Source organism: Equus asinus, chromosome 4, assembly GCF_041296235.1.
Source record: "Equus asinus isolate D_3611 breed Donkey chromosome 4, EquAss-T2T_v2, whole genome shotgun sequence".
Lineage (NCBI taxonomy): Eukaryota > Metazoa > Chordata > Mammalia > Perissodactyla > Equidae > Equus > Equus asinus.
The window spans coordinates 36,916,594-36,934,288 of record NC_091793.1 but is presented as its reverse complement, the minus strand read 5'-3'; the positions used below and the strand labels follow the sequence as shown (position 1 = coordinate 36,934,288).

The window sequence follows — 17,695 nt, the reverse complement described above, 5'->3', positions numbered from 1 at the left end:
CACTTTTGGGAGCTGAGGTTATGTATAAAAGAATGCTATTTCCTTTCACTGGCTATGGACATTAGCACTACTCTGAGAGGCAGCTCTTTCTTTTGATTATTATTGCTTTTTCCACTGTCTACAAAGGGGTACTAAAAAGCAATTTTACGAAAATTCTTGTTCTCCTTTTTTGTTAACTTTTTTTCTATTTCTACTTTATCAATCCCTAAATTTCCATCTCTGTATGTTTTTTTCGTTTTTCCTAAATCGTTTGTGTTAGGAGTTTTTGTTTTGCTTGTTTTTGGTTTTTGAATATTGGGTTTCCACTGCATATTTGGTTATGTTCCATCTACCTCATTAATTGACTCCATAGAAAAGAGGCAAACGAGCCCAGAGTTTAAAAGCAGTGGTTTTGAGAACCCACTTTTAAAGCTCCTCCTGACCCCCTGCTTTTTTGGCCCAGATTTAGACTTACATTGTTTCTTCTGTGTTAACCACTTCTTGATCCATAGTAGAGTGTGACTTGCAGTCGTTTTTTCATTATATTTTGGTTGGAAAACCTGAAACAAATAGTGTTTTGTTGTTTGCAGGCCTTCCTAGGGAACCAGATATTGGTGAAGGAAAATATGTACGAAAATTATTTATTTTTCAGTTTTGTGAAAAGAAAATCTTGTAGTTATTTTTTATAAAAATTCTTTAGTATCTTAACATGCCTGTGATATCTTAAGATCTCAGGGTCTTAAAACAAAATTTTTTCATAGCAGAATGTTGGTCTATGTAAAAAAGATGGGTTGACAGTTTTAATTGTGAACTTTGATGTTTTTGAACCTTTGAATGTTCCAACATTGGGTATATTTTAAAACTTGACAGATGTTCAACAATTATAATCAGATTTTTCTGTTCTAAGACAGTCTTTAGAGCAAGATAGTTTCAGAAATTGAGAGAGATGAATTGAAATTTTAAGAATACTAAATTTATAATTGTTTACTTTCAGTCAGAAATTGGGTTTGGGAAAATGGAAACCTACATCAAATTGGAAAAACTTGGAGAGGTAGGTAATACTTATTTCAAAAATGTAAAACATTCTTTTTCTTGTTTATTGTCTAAACTCCTCTATTAGTCCAAAGTTTTTGTCAACCTCGAAAAAAAATGTGATCACTATTGTCTGAAAGATTATATCTTGTTCTGAAAAGTCAACAGAGTGTTAGAAAGAAAAGAACCTTTAATTCTGAAATTACCCCATCAGTTTGAGAGGAGATGAGTATTTCTTGTAGCCTTGTAATCTTCTATTGAAACACAAAATATTGTGCTTTCTTGATAACAAAATAGGTATCTATTTGTTAGTTCCTCTGGGCAGTCTACTGTCTGTGCTGTCATATGGGAAATTGCATGAGTTCAAACCTTTAAAAAATCAAAATACTATCTTTAAAGATAAAGACACATCTCACTGAAGGTTAAGGAAATACTTGTCTAATAAGACCTTGGTTTTCTTGAACTTGCTACTAGTTCTGACTAATTTTGAAATGGTCTACCTTCCAGGATGTGAAAGGGCAAAGAAAATAATAGAATTAGTTAATAGGGAAGCCTTAAGGGAGTTTGAGGGCTATCCTGGCAATGATAGAAGAAATCCGCTGTAGAATGTATTCGATTTTTAAAGAAGAGTTAATGTACAAAAATTTTGAAAACTGATAAAACTTTTATAATTTAATGTTACATTTTCAGTTAACATGATCAGTTTCCTCAGTCTCCACACATCATTGCAGATTAAGTACCTCTGATTCTAAAGCTATTGATCCAACTGTTCATCTGATACAAAGTACAAAAAGTAAATATTTTTCCTATGTATTCATAATTGCAAGGCACTCTCTAGGGTTATAAGAGTATGGAAGCTGTGCATATGGAATTGAAAATCCTCTTAGCTATAGGAAAACCAATACTAATCATTGTGGAGTTTTCGTTGCAAGATGGAATTCAGTATATGCTTAGAAATTAGAAATTCAGTTAGATCTCTTTAGTATATGGGTGATACAGATAGACTCTCATGATGCTTTTAAGTCTTTCACAATTTATTTTATAGGGTACATATGCAACAGTATATAAAGGAAGAAGTAAACTGACAGAGAATTTGGTGGCATTAAAAGAGATCCGGTTGGAACATGAAGAAGGTGCACCCTGCACAGCTATAAGAGAAGGTATAATTTAACTTTTTGTGAGCACAGTGTATTATGACTTTTATATAGAACAATTTAAAACCAAGGCTGCATAATAAGAGTTCATTTTTTGTAAGTAAAGGAGCTCAGATATAGAAATAATAGACTGGAAGACATATTTAGACCTTAGAAAAGCTAATACCTAAAGCTGAAATATTCAACAGAAAGGAATAGTTAATTATATTATTGTATAGGTTATAATGAAATACTGTGAAGTCATTAAAAATATTGTCATAGACAAATATTTCACATTGGTAAATATTATAAATTGGTGCATGGGGGAAAGCTAACTATAAATTGGTATATACGGAATATAAATATATAATGATACCATTTTTTTAAAAGATACATTATTCAGAAAATGGTTTGATGCAACTTATGAGCAATTTGGAGGAAAGAAGATACCTTGCAATTTATATTTAAATTAATCCTAGAAGTCTCAGTAAGTTAACATTTGAGAAAAAACAGAAAAATGATATGGAGAGCATTATTGTAATATTGGAGACAATTTTAAGTATTAAAAATATCAAACTCAGAACCATAAACGAAAAGAAAAAAATTGATTCTATTAAAATTTCTACTACAGATCCCTTTGGTGAATTATTGTTTTAAACTTAAGATAATCTTAAACTCACTCAGTTCATATGTTAAACTAACTTCAGGTTTTTATAAAGATTGGCTGCCACAGACTAAATAATTGGCTTTCTTTTCTGTTTTGCAGTTTCGCTATTAAAGGATCTAAAACATGCAAATATAGTAACCTTACATGACATTGTTCACACAGATAAATCTTTGACTCTGGTCTTTGAGTATCTGGTAAGCATTTAATAATTCAGTATTTAATTTTGCTGTAATAAAACATAGCAAATTGGACTTTTTTAAACAACAGCCTCAGGGACATTATTGTTTAGTTATTGTTATTTAATTAAATTATGCATGTGCATTCAATATCTTTCCTCAAAAAACAACTTATTTTTAAAAATTAAATGCTATTCAGTATATCAGCCATGCCTTCTGAAAACTATGTATCACATAGTAAAGTGCTGTATTGTTTCAGGATAAAGACCTAAAACAGTACATGGATGACTGTGGAAACATCATGAGTATGCACAATGTGAAGGTATGTTTTAGTGTGGCATTTTAAAGTTTCTTTAAAGCAGAGACAAACACTAAGCATAGATGAACTACATTACGTAATGACATATACCAGTCTCAACCATTCTGCTCCAGAATTTTCTATTTGGCATTTTAAATAGGTTATTGTCCTCTGAACATATTTATTCAGAACTTCTGTTTACTACACTATAGTATGTTTTAGGATCAGACATTTTTGTACAACTGCTTCATTTAAAAAATCTTAAAAAGTACTTGAGATGTTTTCTTTCACATTATAACACTGATTCTCTTAGATGGATATAAAATACATTTATAGGTATACTCTGCTTTAAAAAAAATAAACCTATTATATCAAAATACAAATGTTTAAGATGAATACAAATGATTAGTGCGTACTGCAAAAGGCCTCCTTTAAATGGCAGATATTTAAAATGGTATTTAATTAAAAAACAACAACTTTTCAAGGTACCAATCTAATGAGTAAGGCCAGGAACATGCTTAGGTATTATGAATACTAGGCTGGAAGTACCAATCAGGAGGAAAAGTAAGATAATTGGTAGGTTTTCTTATCTGTATATCTAAAGATTTAAGTAATGCCAGAAAAGTTTAGTATAATAATCAGTGCCAGATGAAATCCAAAAGTACAATAAAAGTTAAAAACATTTGATACAGTTGTGTTCTTACAGTAGGTTTCTTTGACCTGAGTGGTATACTCCAAATTTAGCAAAGATTTATTTATCCAAACTTAGTCAACAGTTTGTGAGAAACTATTCTGGAAATAGGTCTTCCCAGCTGTGTGTTTGAGACAGTTCCAATTCTGTAGATAGTAACTTTAAATTTATACATATTTTAAAATAGTAAGTTCGGTGGATATTAAGGAGAGCTAGTTTCTTTTATTACAAAACAGCTCAGAACATATGGATAACACATTGCTAAGAATTTTAGAATAGGCCTTAAGTACAGACATTCTATGAGAATTGTTTTCATAATATTTTACATTTTGTTTTGCAAAGTGTTGTGAATCTCATTTGTGTATATTTCTGTTTGTGGTTTTTATTTTGTTTTTCCTGCTTTCATATTAGCAATAATTTGGAAAGAAAGTAAAGTCCTTAATTTGTTTCGAAACATAAATATATAGTATAGAAACTGCTGCTTAGAATTTCTTCAGGCCTGTTCTTCACCTGCTGCCTTGGCTTAGTCTCAATATTCTAATGCTCTGTTTTTCAGCTACAAGTAAACCAAGGGTACACTCTTGAATCTCAGTACTTGAGGCTCTTTTTTGTTAACCCCAAAGAATCAAAGACCTTCTGTGTTGACATCCCTTTGTCCACCAAAATCCACAACAAAAAGTCTACCATTAGCCTTATCGGAATTGCTTTTTTCTGAGTCATTCAGAGCTCTACAGTGCTAATTCCCTTGTCTGAATCACAGCAGATTTTGAAGGCTGAGTAGGAGGTGCTGAAAGTAAAGCGCCCAGGAGGTGGGTGATAGAAGCTGGTTTAGGTTATTTTTATGGCACATCGTTTGCCAGAGCTATGCACCACCATTCTCTTTGACGCCTCAGAATTTTCATAAAACCACCAATTCCAAAGCCTTATTTTAAAGACACTGTCCTAGATCAGGTTTTTTGCGGGGGAGGCAGTAGAGGTTGGTTGGTTGTTTTGCCAGAATTTCATCAGCAAACTGTAAGCCTTAATAGTCCTGTAAATTTATTGAGGGTATGTTTATTGTAAATCTTTTTTATATAACAAATGAACTATTACTACCAGGACACGTTTTATTTCACTCTATTTTCGGTATTTATTTTGATAGATACTGTCAGACTAAAAAAATAGGTGATGCTTCAAGTAGAATAAGTAGTTATAAAATTTATGAAACAACCATGTAAGGAAAGGGCTTTGTATTTAAGGATATGGTTCCTTATTTTTCTTTTACTGTTCTAGGCCAGTTGCTTTTCTGTTTATCATAACTGATGTTTATACCAAAGTATATCTTATTATTTGTAAGACTAATATCTATTTATTTGTTTTCGTAGCTGTTTTTATACCAAATTCTACGTGGTTTGGCATATTGCCACAGAAGAAAAGTGTTGCACCGAGACTTGAAACCGCAGAACCTCCTGATTAATGAAAAAGGAGAATTAAAGCTAGCAGATTTTGGTATGGAATATGTGAGATATTTATCCTTAAAAGAACAACCGTTGACACCATGTGATTGCTTTTATGTGGGTTTGAAAATTTTCTCTGTTGCCCACGGAATAAGATATTTGACAGAACTTTGGTAGGTGAGTTATGTTAGTGAATGCTAAGAGGCACCAGTTCTCAGGTGCCAAAGACCTCTGTGGTCCATAGACCTCTGATGGTCCTGAGACCCTTTCAGGAGGTCTCCAATTATATAATACATTATCAAAATTATACTAAATGTTATTTGCCTTTTTCACTGTATTAATATTTGCACTGATGATCCAAAAGCAATAAGGGATAAGATACTGGTTCCTTAGTGTAAATCAAGGCAGTGACACCAAACTGTACTTAGTAGTCATTGTGTTCTTCACCATTATACAATTGTAGGAAAAAAGTGTCAATTACACTTAAAAAGGTATTTGATGAAACAGTAAGATTTATTAAATTTTATGAAATCTTCATCTTTGAGTACATGTCTTTTAGTATCTTGTGTGATGAAAGGGGAAGTATACGTAAAATAAACTTGCTGCATACAGAAATACTATGCTTATCTCAAGAAAAAGTGCTTGTGTAATTATTTGAGTGCAAACTGAACTAGTCCTTTTTTTCAAGGAAGATCTTTCTTTAAAATTTATTTTTTATTTTATTTTATTGAGATCATAATGGTTTATAACTGAAATTTCAGTTGAACGTTATTATTTGTCAGTCATCATATAACTGTGCCCCTTTACCCCTGCTCCCCCCCGCCCCCCCCAAGCCCCTTCCCCTTGGTAACCACTAATTTGTTCTCTTTGTCCCAGTGTTTATCTTCCACATATGAGTGAAATCATATGGTGTTTGTCTTTCTCTGTCTGGCTTATTTCACTTAACATAATACTCTCAAGGTCCATCCATGTGGTTGTGAATGGGACCATTTTGTCTTTTTTTATTGCTAAGTAGTAGTCCATTGTAGATATATACTACATCATCTTTATCCAGTCATCAGTCAGTGGGCACTTGGATTGCTTCCACGTTGTGGCTATTGTGAATAATGCTGCAATGAACGTAGGGTGCATAAGTCTCTTTGAATTATGATTTCACATTCTTTGGATAAATACTCAGTAGTGGGATATCTGGGTCATGTGGTATTTCCATTTTTAATTTTTTGAGAAATCTCCGTACTGTTTTCCATAGTGGCTGCATCAGTTTGCATTCCCACCAGCAGTGTATGAGGGTTGTTTTCTCCACAACCTCTCCAACATTTGTTTTTTGTCTTGGTGATTATAGCCATTCTAACAGGTGTAAGGTGGTATCTAAGTGTAGTTTTGATTTGCATTTACCTGATGGTTAATCTTTTCACGTGCCTATTGGCCATCTGTATATCTTCTTTGGAAAAATGTCTGTTCATATCCTCTGCCCACTTTTTGATCGGGTTGTTTGTTTTTTTGTTGTTCAGTTGTGTGAGTTCTTTATATATTATGGTGATTAACCCCTTGTCGGATGTCTGATTTGCAAATATTTTCTCCCAGTTGGTGGGTTGTCTTTTCATTTTGATCCTGGTTTCCTTTGCCTTGCAGAAGCTCTTTAGTCTGATGAAGTGCCACTTGTTTGTTTTTTCTTTTGTTTCCCTTGTCTGAGTAGACATGGTATTCAAAAAGATCCTTTTAAGACCAATGTCAAAGAGTGTACTGCCTGTATTTTCTTCTGGAAGTTTTATGGTTTCAGGTCTTACTTTCACGTCTTTGATATATTTTGAGTTTATTTTTGTGTATGGCAAAAGATAATGATCTACTTTCATTCTTTTGCATGTGGCTGTCCAATTTTCCCAACACCATTTATTGAAGAGACTTTCCTTTCTCCATTATATGTTCTTAGCTCCTTTGTTGAAGATTAGCTGGCCATAGATGTGTGGTTTTATTTCTGGGCTTTCAATTCTGTTCCATTGATCTATGTGCCTGTTTTTGTACCTGTACCATGCTGTTTTGATTACTGTATCTTCGTATTATATTTTGAAGTCAGGGATTGTGATGCCTCCAGCCTTGTTCTTTTTTTCTCAGGATTGCTTTAGCTATTTGGGCTCTTTTGTTGCCCCATATAAATTTTAGAATCCTTTGTTCTATTTCTATGAAGAATGTTATTGGGATTCTGATTGGGCTTGCATTGAATCTGTAGATTACTTTAGGTAGTATGGACATTTTAACTATGTTTGTTCTTCTGATCCATGTGCATGGAATATTTTTCCATTTCTTTATGTCATCATCAATTTGTTTCAATAATTTCTTAAAGTTTTCATTGTATAGGTCTTTCACCTCCTTGGTTAAATTTATTCCTAGATATCTTATTCTTTTTGTTGCAGTTGTAAATGGGATTGTATTCTTGAGTTCTCTTTCCGTTAGTTTGTTATTACAGTATGGGAATGCACTGATTTTTGTAAGGTTGATTTGGTACACTGCAACTTTGCTGTAGTTGTTGATTATTTCTAATAGTTTTCCAGTGGATTCTTTAGGGTTTTCTCTATATACAATGGTATCGTCTGCAAACAGCAAGAGTTTCTTCATTGCCTATTTGGATTCCTTTTATTTCTTTTTCTTGCCTAATTGTTCTGGCCAAAATGTCCAGTACTGTGTTGAATAAGAGTGGTGAGAGTGGGCACCCTTGTCTTGTTCCTGTTCTCAGAGGGATGGCTTTCAGTTTTCCCCATTGAGTATAATGTTGGCTGTCAATTTGTCATATATGGCCTTTATTATGTTGAGGTGCTTTCCTTCGATACCCATTTTATTGAGAGTTTTTATCATAAATGGATGTTGGATCTTGTCAGATGCTTTCTCTGCGTCTATTGAGATTATCATGTGGTTTTTATACCTCATTTTGTTAATGTGGCGTATCAAATTAATTGATTTGCGGATGTTAACCGTCCCTGGTATAAATCCCATTTGATCATGGTGTATGATCTTTTTAGTGTATTGCTATATTTGGTTTGCCAAGATTTTCTTGAGGATTTTTGCATCTATGTTCATCAGCGATACTGGCCTGTAATTTTCCTTCTTTGTGTTGTCCTTTTCTAGCTTAGATATCAGGGTGATGTTGGCCTTGCAGAATGTGTTAGGAAGTGTTCTAAAGGAAGATGATTTTTACTTGAAAGAATGTCCAACAAACTATGGTTACTCAGATTTAGGTATGTGACAGACATTTTCTTGAAAATGAATGAAGCGAGCCTATCATTTCAAGGAAAACAACAGTGAAAATATTTCTTGCCAATAGTAAAATTTGAGTTTTCAAGCAAAAATGAGATTTTGGAAATTTGGATCTGCCCCTTTGAACTTGGTAACTTCTCAATACTTGAAGACTTTTCTGATGAGATCAGTGGTGGTATTAACAAATGAATTTTTTGATATGCTAAAGAAATCTGCGAACATTTGGAATATCTGTATAACTTAGGGAACCAATATTTTCCAAATGACCAATACTCGATATTATAGAATCATGCATGGGTAAAAGATCCATTTAAAGTGCAAGATAAACCAGTGACTTTTAATGTAACAAGAGTACAAGAAGTTCATTAATATAATTTCACTTACCACATAATCTTTAAGAAATGAAATATTTTCTAATTCTGACAGTATCAAGAATATGCACAAATTATCAGTAAAGTCTATTAAAATTTTAGCTTTTCCCCTTTCCAACTTCATAGAATCTGTGTGAGATCTGTTTCTCTTCATATTCTTCAATTGAAGTAACATACCACAACAGATTGAATGCAAAAGCCAGTATGAGAATCCTGCTGTCTTCTATTAAAATAGACTACAAAAATATAAAACAAGACCATTCATACTAATTTTTATTTTGTTTTGGAAAAATATTTTTCATAAAAATTATCATGTTAACATATAGTAACTTTTAATGAATAAGTAAGTTTAAAATTTTTCTCAATTTTTCTAATGTGGCAAATATCAATAAATATAATCTATATAAATAGAAGCTCTTTAAGTCCTCAGTAATTTTTAAGAGTATAAAAGGGGTCCTGAGAGTAAAGAGTTTAAATGCCACTACTGCAAGGGATTCCTTTAATATGCTTGCTACCATGACTTTGTATTTATATATATGCTTAATAATTTTAATTAGTAGCTGTTTATTTGTCTCTCCTTAGCTAATCTCATTTTAAGGGACTATAAAGTAAAATGAAATTACATGTTCTTTTTGCTTCTAGGAAGTAAACTTTTTTATATTGAAGGAACTTTTATGGTAGCTTTGATTTTTTTTTTTTCTTTTAAATATTTCACATTCTGAGAGTTTCAGTACTCTAATAGAACTTAGTTTTAAAAAGCCTGCGCAGTTTACACTGCTTAGCATTTATCCTTTTTTCATTAGTGATTATAGTAGTTTTACTTTAGAGTATTTCATTAAATTTGATAAATATGAGTGTTTGAAGTATTACTTTGTTAGTAACAGATAAAAATTCACTGTTATTAGGTGGTGAGTTTGTTCTGGAAATTCCTATACTTTTACTCATTTAACACTTCACCATTTGTTTGAAAGGTGGGTTGCTATTTCTGTTTCCTTCCTTAAAGGGAACTGGGTAGGTGACGTGTTTAAACAAGAAATTACAAGTTATTTGCATATGCTTACGTAGATTATATGGTCTCTTGGACATAGTTTATGTTGTTATTGTTCTTATAATTGTTATTTTTTTCTCTCTCTGTATCTCTCTTTTTTTTTTCCAAGCTGCGTTTACTGCTCCTTATTCCTTAATCTCAAAATGAATGGCAGTGATAGAGAAACCCTTCTTGGCTTTTAGAAATGCAAAAAGATTGGCAAGGGCCATCAAAACTTTACTTTTTTCGGGGCCGGCCCGGTGGCGCAGCGGTTAAGTACGCACATTCTGCTTCTCAGTGGCCCGGGGTTCACCGGTTCGGATCCCGGGTGCAGACATGGCACTGCTTGGCACACCATGCTGTGGTAGGCGTCCCACATATAAAGTAGAGGAAGATGGACACGGATGTTAGCTCAGGGCCAGGCTTCCTCAGCAAAAAAAAAGAGGAGGACTGGCAGTAGTTAGCTCAGGGCTAATCTTCCTTAAAAAAAAAAATAATTTACTTTTTTCTAGGGATACTAAGATTATTTTAAGTTTTGTTTTTAACCTCTACAAAGCAAGCCAAGCAAATTTTATCTTCCTACAGGCCAGCATGAAATTCTAATTATTCCATGAGATAGTACAATCCACTTTGTCCCTATTGGTTTTAGTCGTCTTTTTTTTTAATTGGTTGCATAGTAAATATAGTTAGGACTTAAGTAAGGGGGAGGTCATGTAACTTTGAGTATTTTACTGTAAATTATTCTTGATCTCCATGAAAATTCAATCTCTTTTCCTGTCATTGATGTAATTCAGGTCTAGGAAGTACTAGACTAGAAGACAGACATTTTCATTAGTAATAGAAAATGGCTTGTAAAATAATACCATATCACATTCAATTAATTTAGTTTGGAAGAGGTTATCGTTTATTTTATTTCATGCCAATGCTGAAATTCTGATTGTGAACCAGGAGCCTGTTTGAACAAGCACCCTAGTTCGGAATTTTCTCAGGAGCTGGAGAGTAAGATACTAAGGAAACTGTAACTGGCAGTTGCTTTGATGCTATACATATAGGTTATAGGTTAAGCAAACTTGTGGCCCTATCCTTTGCCCCCATATAATCCACTATTAATATCAGGAAGAGAGATCAGAAAGCTGGCCCCATCTTACTAATTACCAAAATTGGTAGGTAAATAATTTGTTGAATTTATTTTACCATGTTGGGATGGTAGAGTAAAACTTGTAATTAAATAAAAGTGTCAACATTGTTCCAGTTACATCCTTTTGCTATTATACTAAACAAAAATAGTATGAGTGATGCCTAACTATTTAAATTCCATTTTTCTTATTTAATATTTTAATCAGATAGCTAAAGTTATACATATCAGAAATCACAGCCAAAAAATGAATTATTCCTTGTTGTTTGAAATAAACCATATGTTAAATTTATAATTTCTTCAGATATCTTTTAAAGTTGCTGCTGCTTCAGGTGGTCAGAATTTGGAGGCTTAGAGGTAGTAAAAACAACTCATGCCACTGCTCAAGAGAGGAAATTGTGAACTCTTGCCTTCATTTCTGGATAATCAGTGAATTCCATATTAAATTGACAAAGTAATGGCATGTGTTTTATGTCATTTTCAGCAATTAATTATATTCAAAGGCATTGACGTCTGTCTTATTTTAAAATTATCCATATAACTGAAAACTTAAAAAGAAAATACAGAGCAGTAATGTAGTTTATTCCAAGGAAATGTTCTCTAAAAAGACTTCTTGTGAGGAAATTGTCAACAAAACTCAACAGGACCATGGACCAACAACTTCACCAATAAAAATTGGTACAGTAAATGAAGGTTGGAATCAGGTTAAAAGGGTACAAAAGGTATAGCTGTAAGAAGTATGATTGTTTATCTCACTGTCATTGGCCTATTTTGCATTAATTTAAGTTCAGCTAGGAAATAATTTTGGCATCATAATTTACGGACAGGCAGGAGGAAAATATCTTAAGTTTAGATTAACTCAGACACTGTACCAGGTGCATTCACGCACATAAAAGTAAGCATAGTCTCTGATTATGGAATTATTGTTATTTAATTACATAAGGATTTGCTGACCCAAGACCACGTGCACTCAAAAAAATTCATAAAACTAATTTTGTTAGGCTTTAAGAAGCTACAGAGTAGCTTCTCAGGCATCCTTGCGACTGGAGTCACGGTGAGGATATGAGCTGGGAAATCCATTATAGCTATTTTTTCATTGTTTTCTTTTCTCTATGAAGGACTAGCCAGAGCCAAGTCAGTTCCCACAAAGACCTACTCAAATGAAGTTGTCACACTGTGGTACCGGCCACCTGATGTGCTTCTTGGTTCCTCAGAGTACTCAACACAGATCGACATGTGGTAAATATATGCAGATGTTATTGTCATTTATGCTTTTGAAAAATGTAGCCATGAACACAGAGCATATTGATAGATATTTGACTTTTAAGGAGATACTATTTTAGAGACACAATATAAGCAATGATTAAGAGTTCTGGCATGTAAAATCACCTAGGTTTAAATACCACTTCTGCCACTTATAACTATATGATAACCTTCTTCAAATTAGTGGCCTGTGCTAAGGAAATGACAGTAGTAGCAATAACTACTTTAAAAGGCTGTTCTGTGGATGATGTTAAGACTAAATGAGCTAAAATATATAAAACACTTAGAAGAGTGTCTGGTACACAGTAATTTATAACAAAATTATTGTTTTTATCATTTAATATTCACCAAAATCCACTTAAAGTTCATTTAAAAATAATAAAATATTGTAGCCATCTTCCTCACACAGCACTTTGATCGTGACTCTTATATGCAAACACCTTTGCTGCTTACCCGTTCATTACCTATAGAATAAGGAACAGTTCTTCAAACTGATGCTTAATGATCCCCATAAAATGTCTCTACCTTTTTCAACTTATTTCAGACTATTCTTCTACACAAATGTTCCCTTTTAGCCAAATGGGCTACTCACTGTATCTCAAAAATAACCTAGGCTTTCCCACCTTTGCTCCTGTGTTCATACCAGTCCACCCATCTGGAATGCCTATTCCTCGCTCCTCTAACTGGGGGCTTATGTATAGGAACCTTCAAAACACAGCCTTTCCTAAAGGTTTCTTAAATACCACCTAGCCTCCAATGGCAGTTCCTTCCTCTGAACTGTGGTTGCGTTTGTTGCCCATATTCTTCATGTAGTGATAAGTCATATACTTATTTTGTTGTCTTGGGTTGAACAATTATACAAATTTTGTTTTGTATAACATTTTTTCTTTTTTTAAACTTGTTTTTTAAGTTGTGGTAAAATATACGTAAGATAAAATTTACCATTTTAACCAATTTTAAGTGTACAATTCTCTGACATTAAGTATATTTACATTGTTCTGCAACTGTCACCACCATCCATCTCCAGAACTTTTTTCATCTTGCAAAACTGAACCTATGCCCATTAAACAACTCTCCTCATTTGCCCCTCCCTCCAGCCCCTGGCAACTACCATTCCACTTTGTGTCTCTGTGAGTTTGACTTTCTTCATGTAAGTGGAATCATACAGTATTTGTTGTTTTGTGACTGGCTTATTTCACTTATCATAGTGTCTTCCAGGTTAATTCATGTTGTAGATAGATATTTGACTTTTTTATGTGTCAGAATTTCCTTCATTTTTAAGGCTGAATAATCATTGTATTTGTATATCCATTCATTCATCGATGGATACTTTTAACTATTGTGAATAATACTGCTGTGGACCTGGATACACAAATATCACTTTGAGACCCTGCTTTCAATTCTTTTTGGTATATACTTAGGAGTGAAATTGCTGGATCATATGGTAATCCTCTTTCAAGTTTTTTTGAGGATCCACCATACTGTTTTCCATAGTGGCTCCATCATTTTACTTTCTATGTAACATTTTAATTTGTAAAGTTAAATTTTATGTACAGTTGCTAGATTGTGAGTCCTTAAATGGAAGGACTGTATCTTGAACTTATGTATATTTACATAGATCCTAGAAGAGAGTATCCATTCACTGAGCTTCCATCTATTTCTCTTCCTTCTGTTACACACACACACACACACACTCACACACTCTCTCTCTCTCACACACACACACACACTCCTACCTTGTACCTACGTGTATCTCTGCTTCCTACATAAAAACATCTTGAGTCATTTGCTTCTCCCTATCCCCGCTGCCCACTACCTAACACACAGTAAGTGTTAAATCACTCTTAGCTATTAGTGTTATTCTTCAAGACCATGCAGAGGAGAGCTGGACACAATGGATATAGCAATATGGAAGTTGAGACAAGTAGGATAAATGTTAACAAGTTAGTTAGATCTGAAGAAATCTCTGCAGGAGGTTTTCTAACAGGCTAGTACAAAATTCTCCAGAGAGGCAATTTTAAGGAAAACAATTTTGTGTTTCGTAATATGTAAATGGATTGCTCATCATTTTTTTTTCTTATGATATATTTTAAAGGGGTGTTGGTTGCATTTTCTTTGAAATGGCTTCTGGAAGACCTCTATTTCCAGGATCAACTGTTGAAGATGAACTGCACTTAATTTTCCGACTGCTAGGTAACAGAAGAAATCTTTTCCCAGTGATATGTTGCCTACAACTGTCTACCTAGATAAGACTATATCTTTAAAAAAAATTTAAAAATTTGATACTGAGACTAACATAAATAGCTGTTATCATAAGAATTATAGTTAGCATAATTATGATAAAGATAGATCCTTCTAGGTAACTTGATTTACTGAGTTCCACCTTTGCAGTAAAGGTTTTATGGAAGAAGACAGAAGAGAAATAGTATTGAAAATTGACCTTTAGCATATTATTAGGAAATATTTCTAGCTTAAGTGTCAACCAGATAGGCAATATTTCTAACTTAGGTGTCAGTTAGGCATCATCATTTTTATGGCATCAATGCATAGTCTCAAAGTCCATGTATATTTACTATTTCTATCATTTCAGTTTCAGTTGAAATAGTCAAATCATCTAATAAATATAAATTGTTCTTTAAGATACTTTCTTAGTTCTATTTATATATATTTGCATATATTTAAATTTTCGTATACTTATAAATATATCTATTTTTTAAATTCAGGAACTCCATCTCAGGAAACTTGGCCAGGTGTTTCTTCAAATGATGAGTTCAAGAACTACAACTTCCCAAAATATAAACCACAGCCTCTAATTAACCATGCACCCAGGTATTTTTTTTTCTTCATGTGAAAGGGGGAAAACCTATGTTGATTCTTTTCAGTATCTTGAAGCATTGGCCACAGTAAGGATTCAGGAAAAAATATATAATACATGTACACAATTCTTAAATATTTTAGGATCTAATTTAATTTAATTTTTTCCTTCTTCTGTCAGATTAATTTTATTTCACTGACCAAGAATAACCAAAGTATGTAAATCACAAAATTGAGCTATAAATAAAATGAATATGGAACAAATGTATTGGAATTCTAGAGTTTATATAGACTGTTCTCTTTCTCAGAAAGAAGACATTGATTAATGCCTTATTCAATATGAGGAAGACCATGATGAAATTTCTGTTTTTCTGTCTACAGAATAATTCTGTTTTACTTACAGAAACCTAAGAAAGTATTATAAGTAAAATCTTGACTCTGACACAAGATGACATGTTAGTATTTTGGCCAATGTTAATGACAAAATTTGTATTTGAAGAATATAAACTCTTTCTGACCCCTCATATTCTAAATGTTGGCCATTCAGTTAAGTTTCTTCTCAGACCTAAGTCCAGATTCATCCAAGACGCCCATTAAAATTTGAGTCAGAACATTTTTACTTATGGAATATATTTAACTAAACCCTTTGACTGTATTTTCCCATCTTTACTTAAGAAAAAATAAAAAGGACACCAATGTACCAAATAAGACCAATGTCTTGTGATTAAAAGCCATTCACATTGCTCACAGCATAACATCACTCTAGTTCCATTTATTCTCAAGCTAGGGAAGAATAGCAAAAGAATTCTGATACCAAAAGTATTTTTAAAGTATTTATGTAAATTGATGTTCTTATTGTTACTATAGTAACAATAACATTCCAAGTAGACTTTCTTAGGAAGAATAATATTGTGTACTGGACTTTTTTGTGTTTGTCTCTCCCAAGTAGCATAGATCCTAATTTTGTTATTTATAAATTGCTTGCTATTGTAAAGTCCAATGTAGAAGGTTGAAGCTCTTCTTTAAAGCAGCTTGTCCATGACCTTGGCACCTAGTTTGTCTGTGCCCAGGGAGCTTTGGCTATTTGTCAGAATGGCAAACTACAAAAGATTAGAAGAGTCTAGAGAATGTCTAGGCCACAGCATCCACAAAACCCACTAAGCACTTAAGGGGAAAATATTCCTTTATTCATAGTTGTGCTTTTGCCACTAAGGGCAGTATAAGATAGAACCTGTGGTTGCTGATCAAGAGATTATCTCACTAAGATAATCCCTAAACGTTCTACTCCCTTTTATATTAATTTCATCCTATAATTATCTGTCTTTATCAACTGTATCATTAGTTTTATAGTCCTTTTTAATTAAGTTTATGAAGTTATTGAGGCATATTTAAGTTGAACTTTATAGCTTCTAGTACCCAATGCTCAGCGGACTACCCTGTGAAAATTTGTCAAATGACTCATCTCTCTGTTTATCTTGATCTACAGTGATACATTTTGGGGTCACTTGTCTCTTTATTTTCACCCGTATAAAAGGAAAATGATGCTTTTGTACTCTTGCCTTCAGTGGAATACTGTGAAAATTGATGCAGTTTACTTAAGCTTTCCTGTTAATAGAGGTTACTTTATTTTGAGACAGAATGGTGATTTAAAAATATTCTATACTTTTAATAATCTAATTTGTTCTTGAATATTGAAGATTTGAATTGGAGCCCAGATATTTATGGTTTCTTCTTAAACATTGGCAAGAGGTGTCTTTTAAGGATAAAACAGATTTGAGTCTATTTGAAAGCAACAAGAGTGGCTATTTTGGGGCACTTGAATTTAGCAGAATAAAACACTAGGAAAATAGTTTTATTTGAAAAGTTGCTATCAGCTAAGATAAAAGAGAGTAAGTTGCCCCTTGTTTTTTCTTGTTTCTAGATTAGACTCTGAAGGAATCGAGTTGATAACAAAATTTCTTCAGGTAAGTTAGCTTTATTTTATAATTGTTAAATGGGTTGTTAACTTCTATAAGCCTCAGTTTCTTCATCTGTAGAAGGGATCAATAAGACCACCTTCAAATATTTGTCATGACAATTAAATAAGATTATTTATAGTAGTATCTAGCATGCTTAAGGCATATTCTTAAGTAAAAAAAAAAAATTATGGCTTCTCTTTATGTGTTTGGATCTCTCATTGTGACCTAGAACAGTCTGAAGTGGTCAGCTGCTAGCATTGATCAACTATGTCAAGGCCATCTTCTCTGCAATCATGTTCTCTTATGTTCTCTTTGTTTTCCTTATCCTTAGTGCCTTACAGGCTGTTGCACCTCCAAATGCCATTTATATCTTCATTCAAAGCAGGAAGGAGAGAGAGGATAAGGGTTGTATCACCCACATTAGTCCTCTTGTATCTGGAAAGCAAAGGCTTTTCCAGAAACCCCT

At 33.1% G+C, this 17,695-nt stretch overlaps 1 protein-coding gene across 6 annotated transcripts in view; it reads left to right on the top strand.

Moving 5' to 3' along the window:
* The window catches only part of CDK17 (cyclin dependent kinase 17), a 113,775-nt gene that overhangs the window by 77,984 nt on the left and 18,096 nt on the right, over nt 1–17,695 (top strand). For all 6 annotated transcript variants that reach the window (XM_044744900.2, XM_070507099.1, XM_070507098.1 and 3 more), the window contains 9 exons: nt 974–1,030; nt 2,057–2,171; nt 2,911–3,005; nt 3,247–3,309; nt 5,341–5,464; nt 12,313–12,433; nt 14,553–14,650; nt 15,181–15,286; nt 17,193–17,235. In XM_044744900.2, the coding sequence (XP_044600835.1) occupies nt 974–1,030; nt 2,057–2,171; nt 2,911–3,005; nt 3,247–3,309; nt 5,341–5,464; nt 12,313–12,433; nt 14,553–14,650; nt 15,181–15,286; nt 17,193–17,235 (822 nt within the window). The remainder of the gene's footprint in view (nt 1–973; nt 1,031–2,056; nt 2,172–2,910; nt 3,006–3,246; nt 3,310–5,340; nt 5,465–12,312; nt 12,434–14,552; nt 14,651–15,180; nt 15,287–17,192; nt 17,236–17,695) is intronic.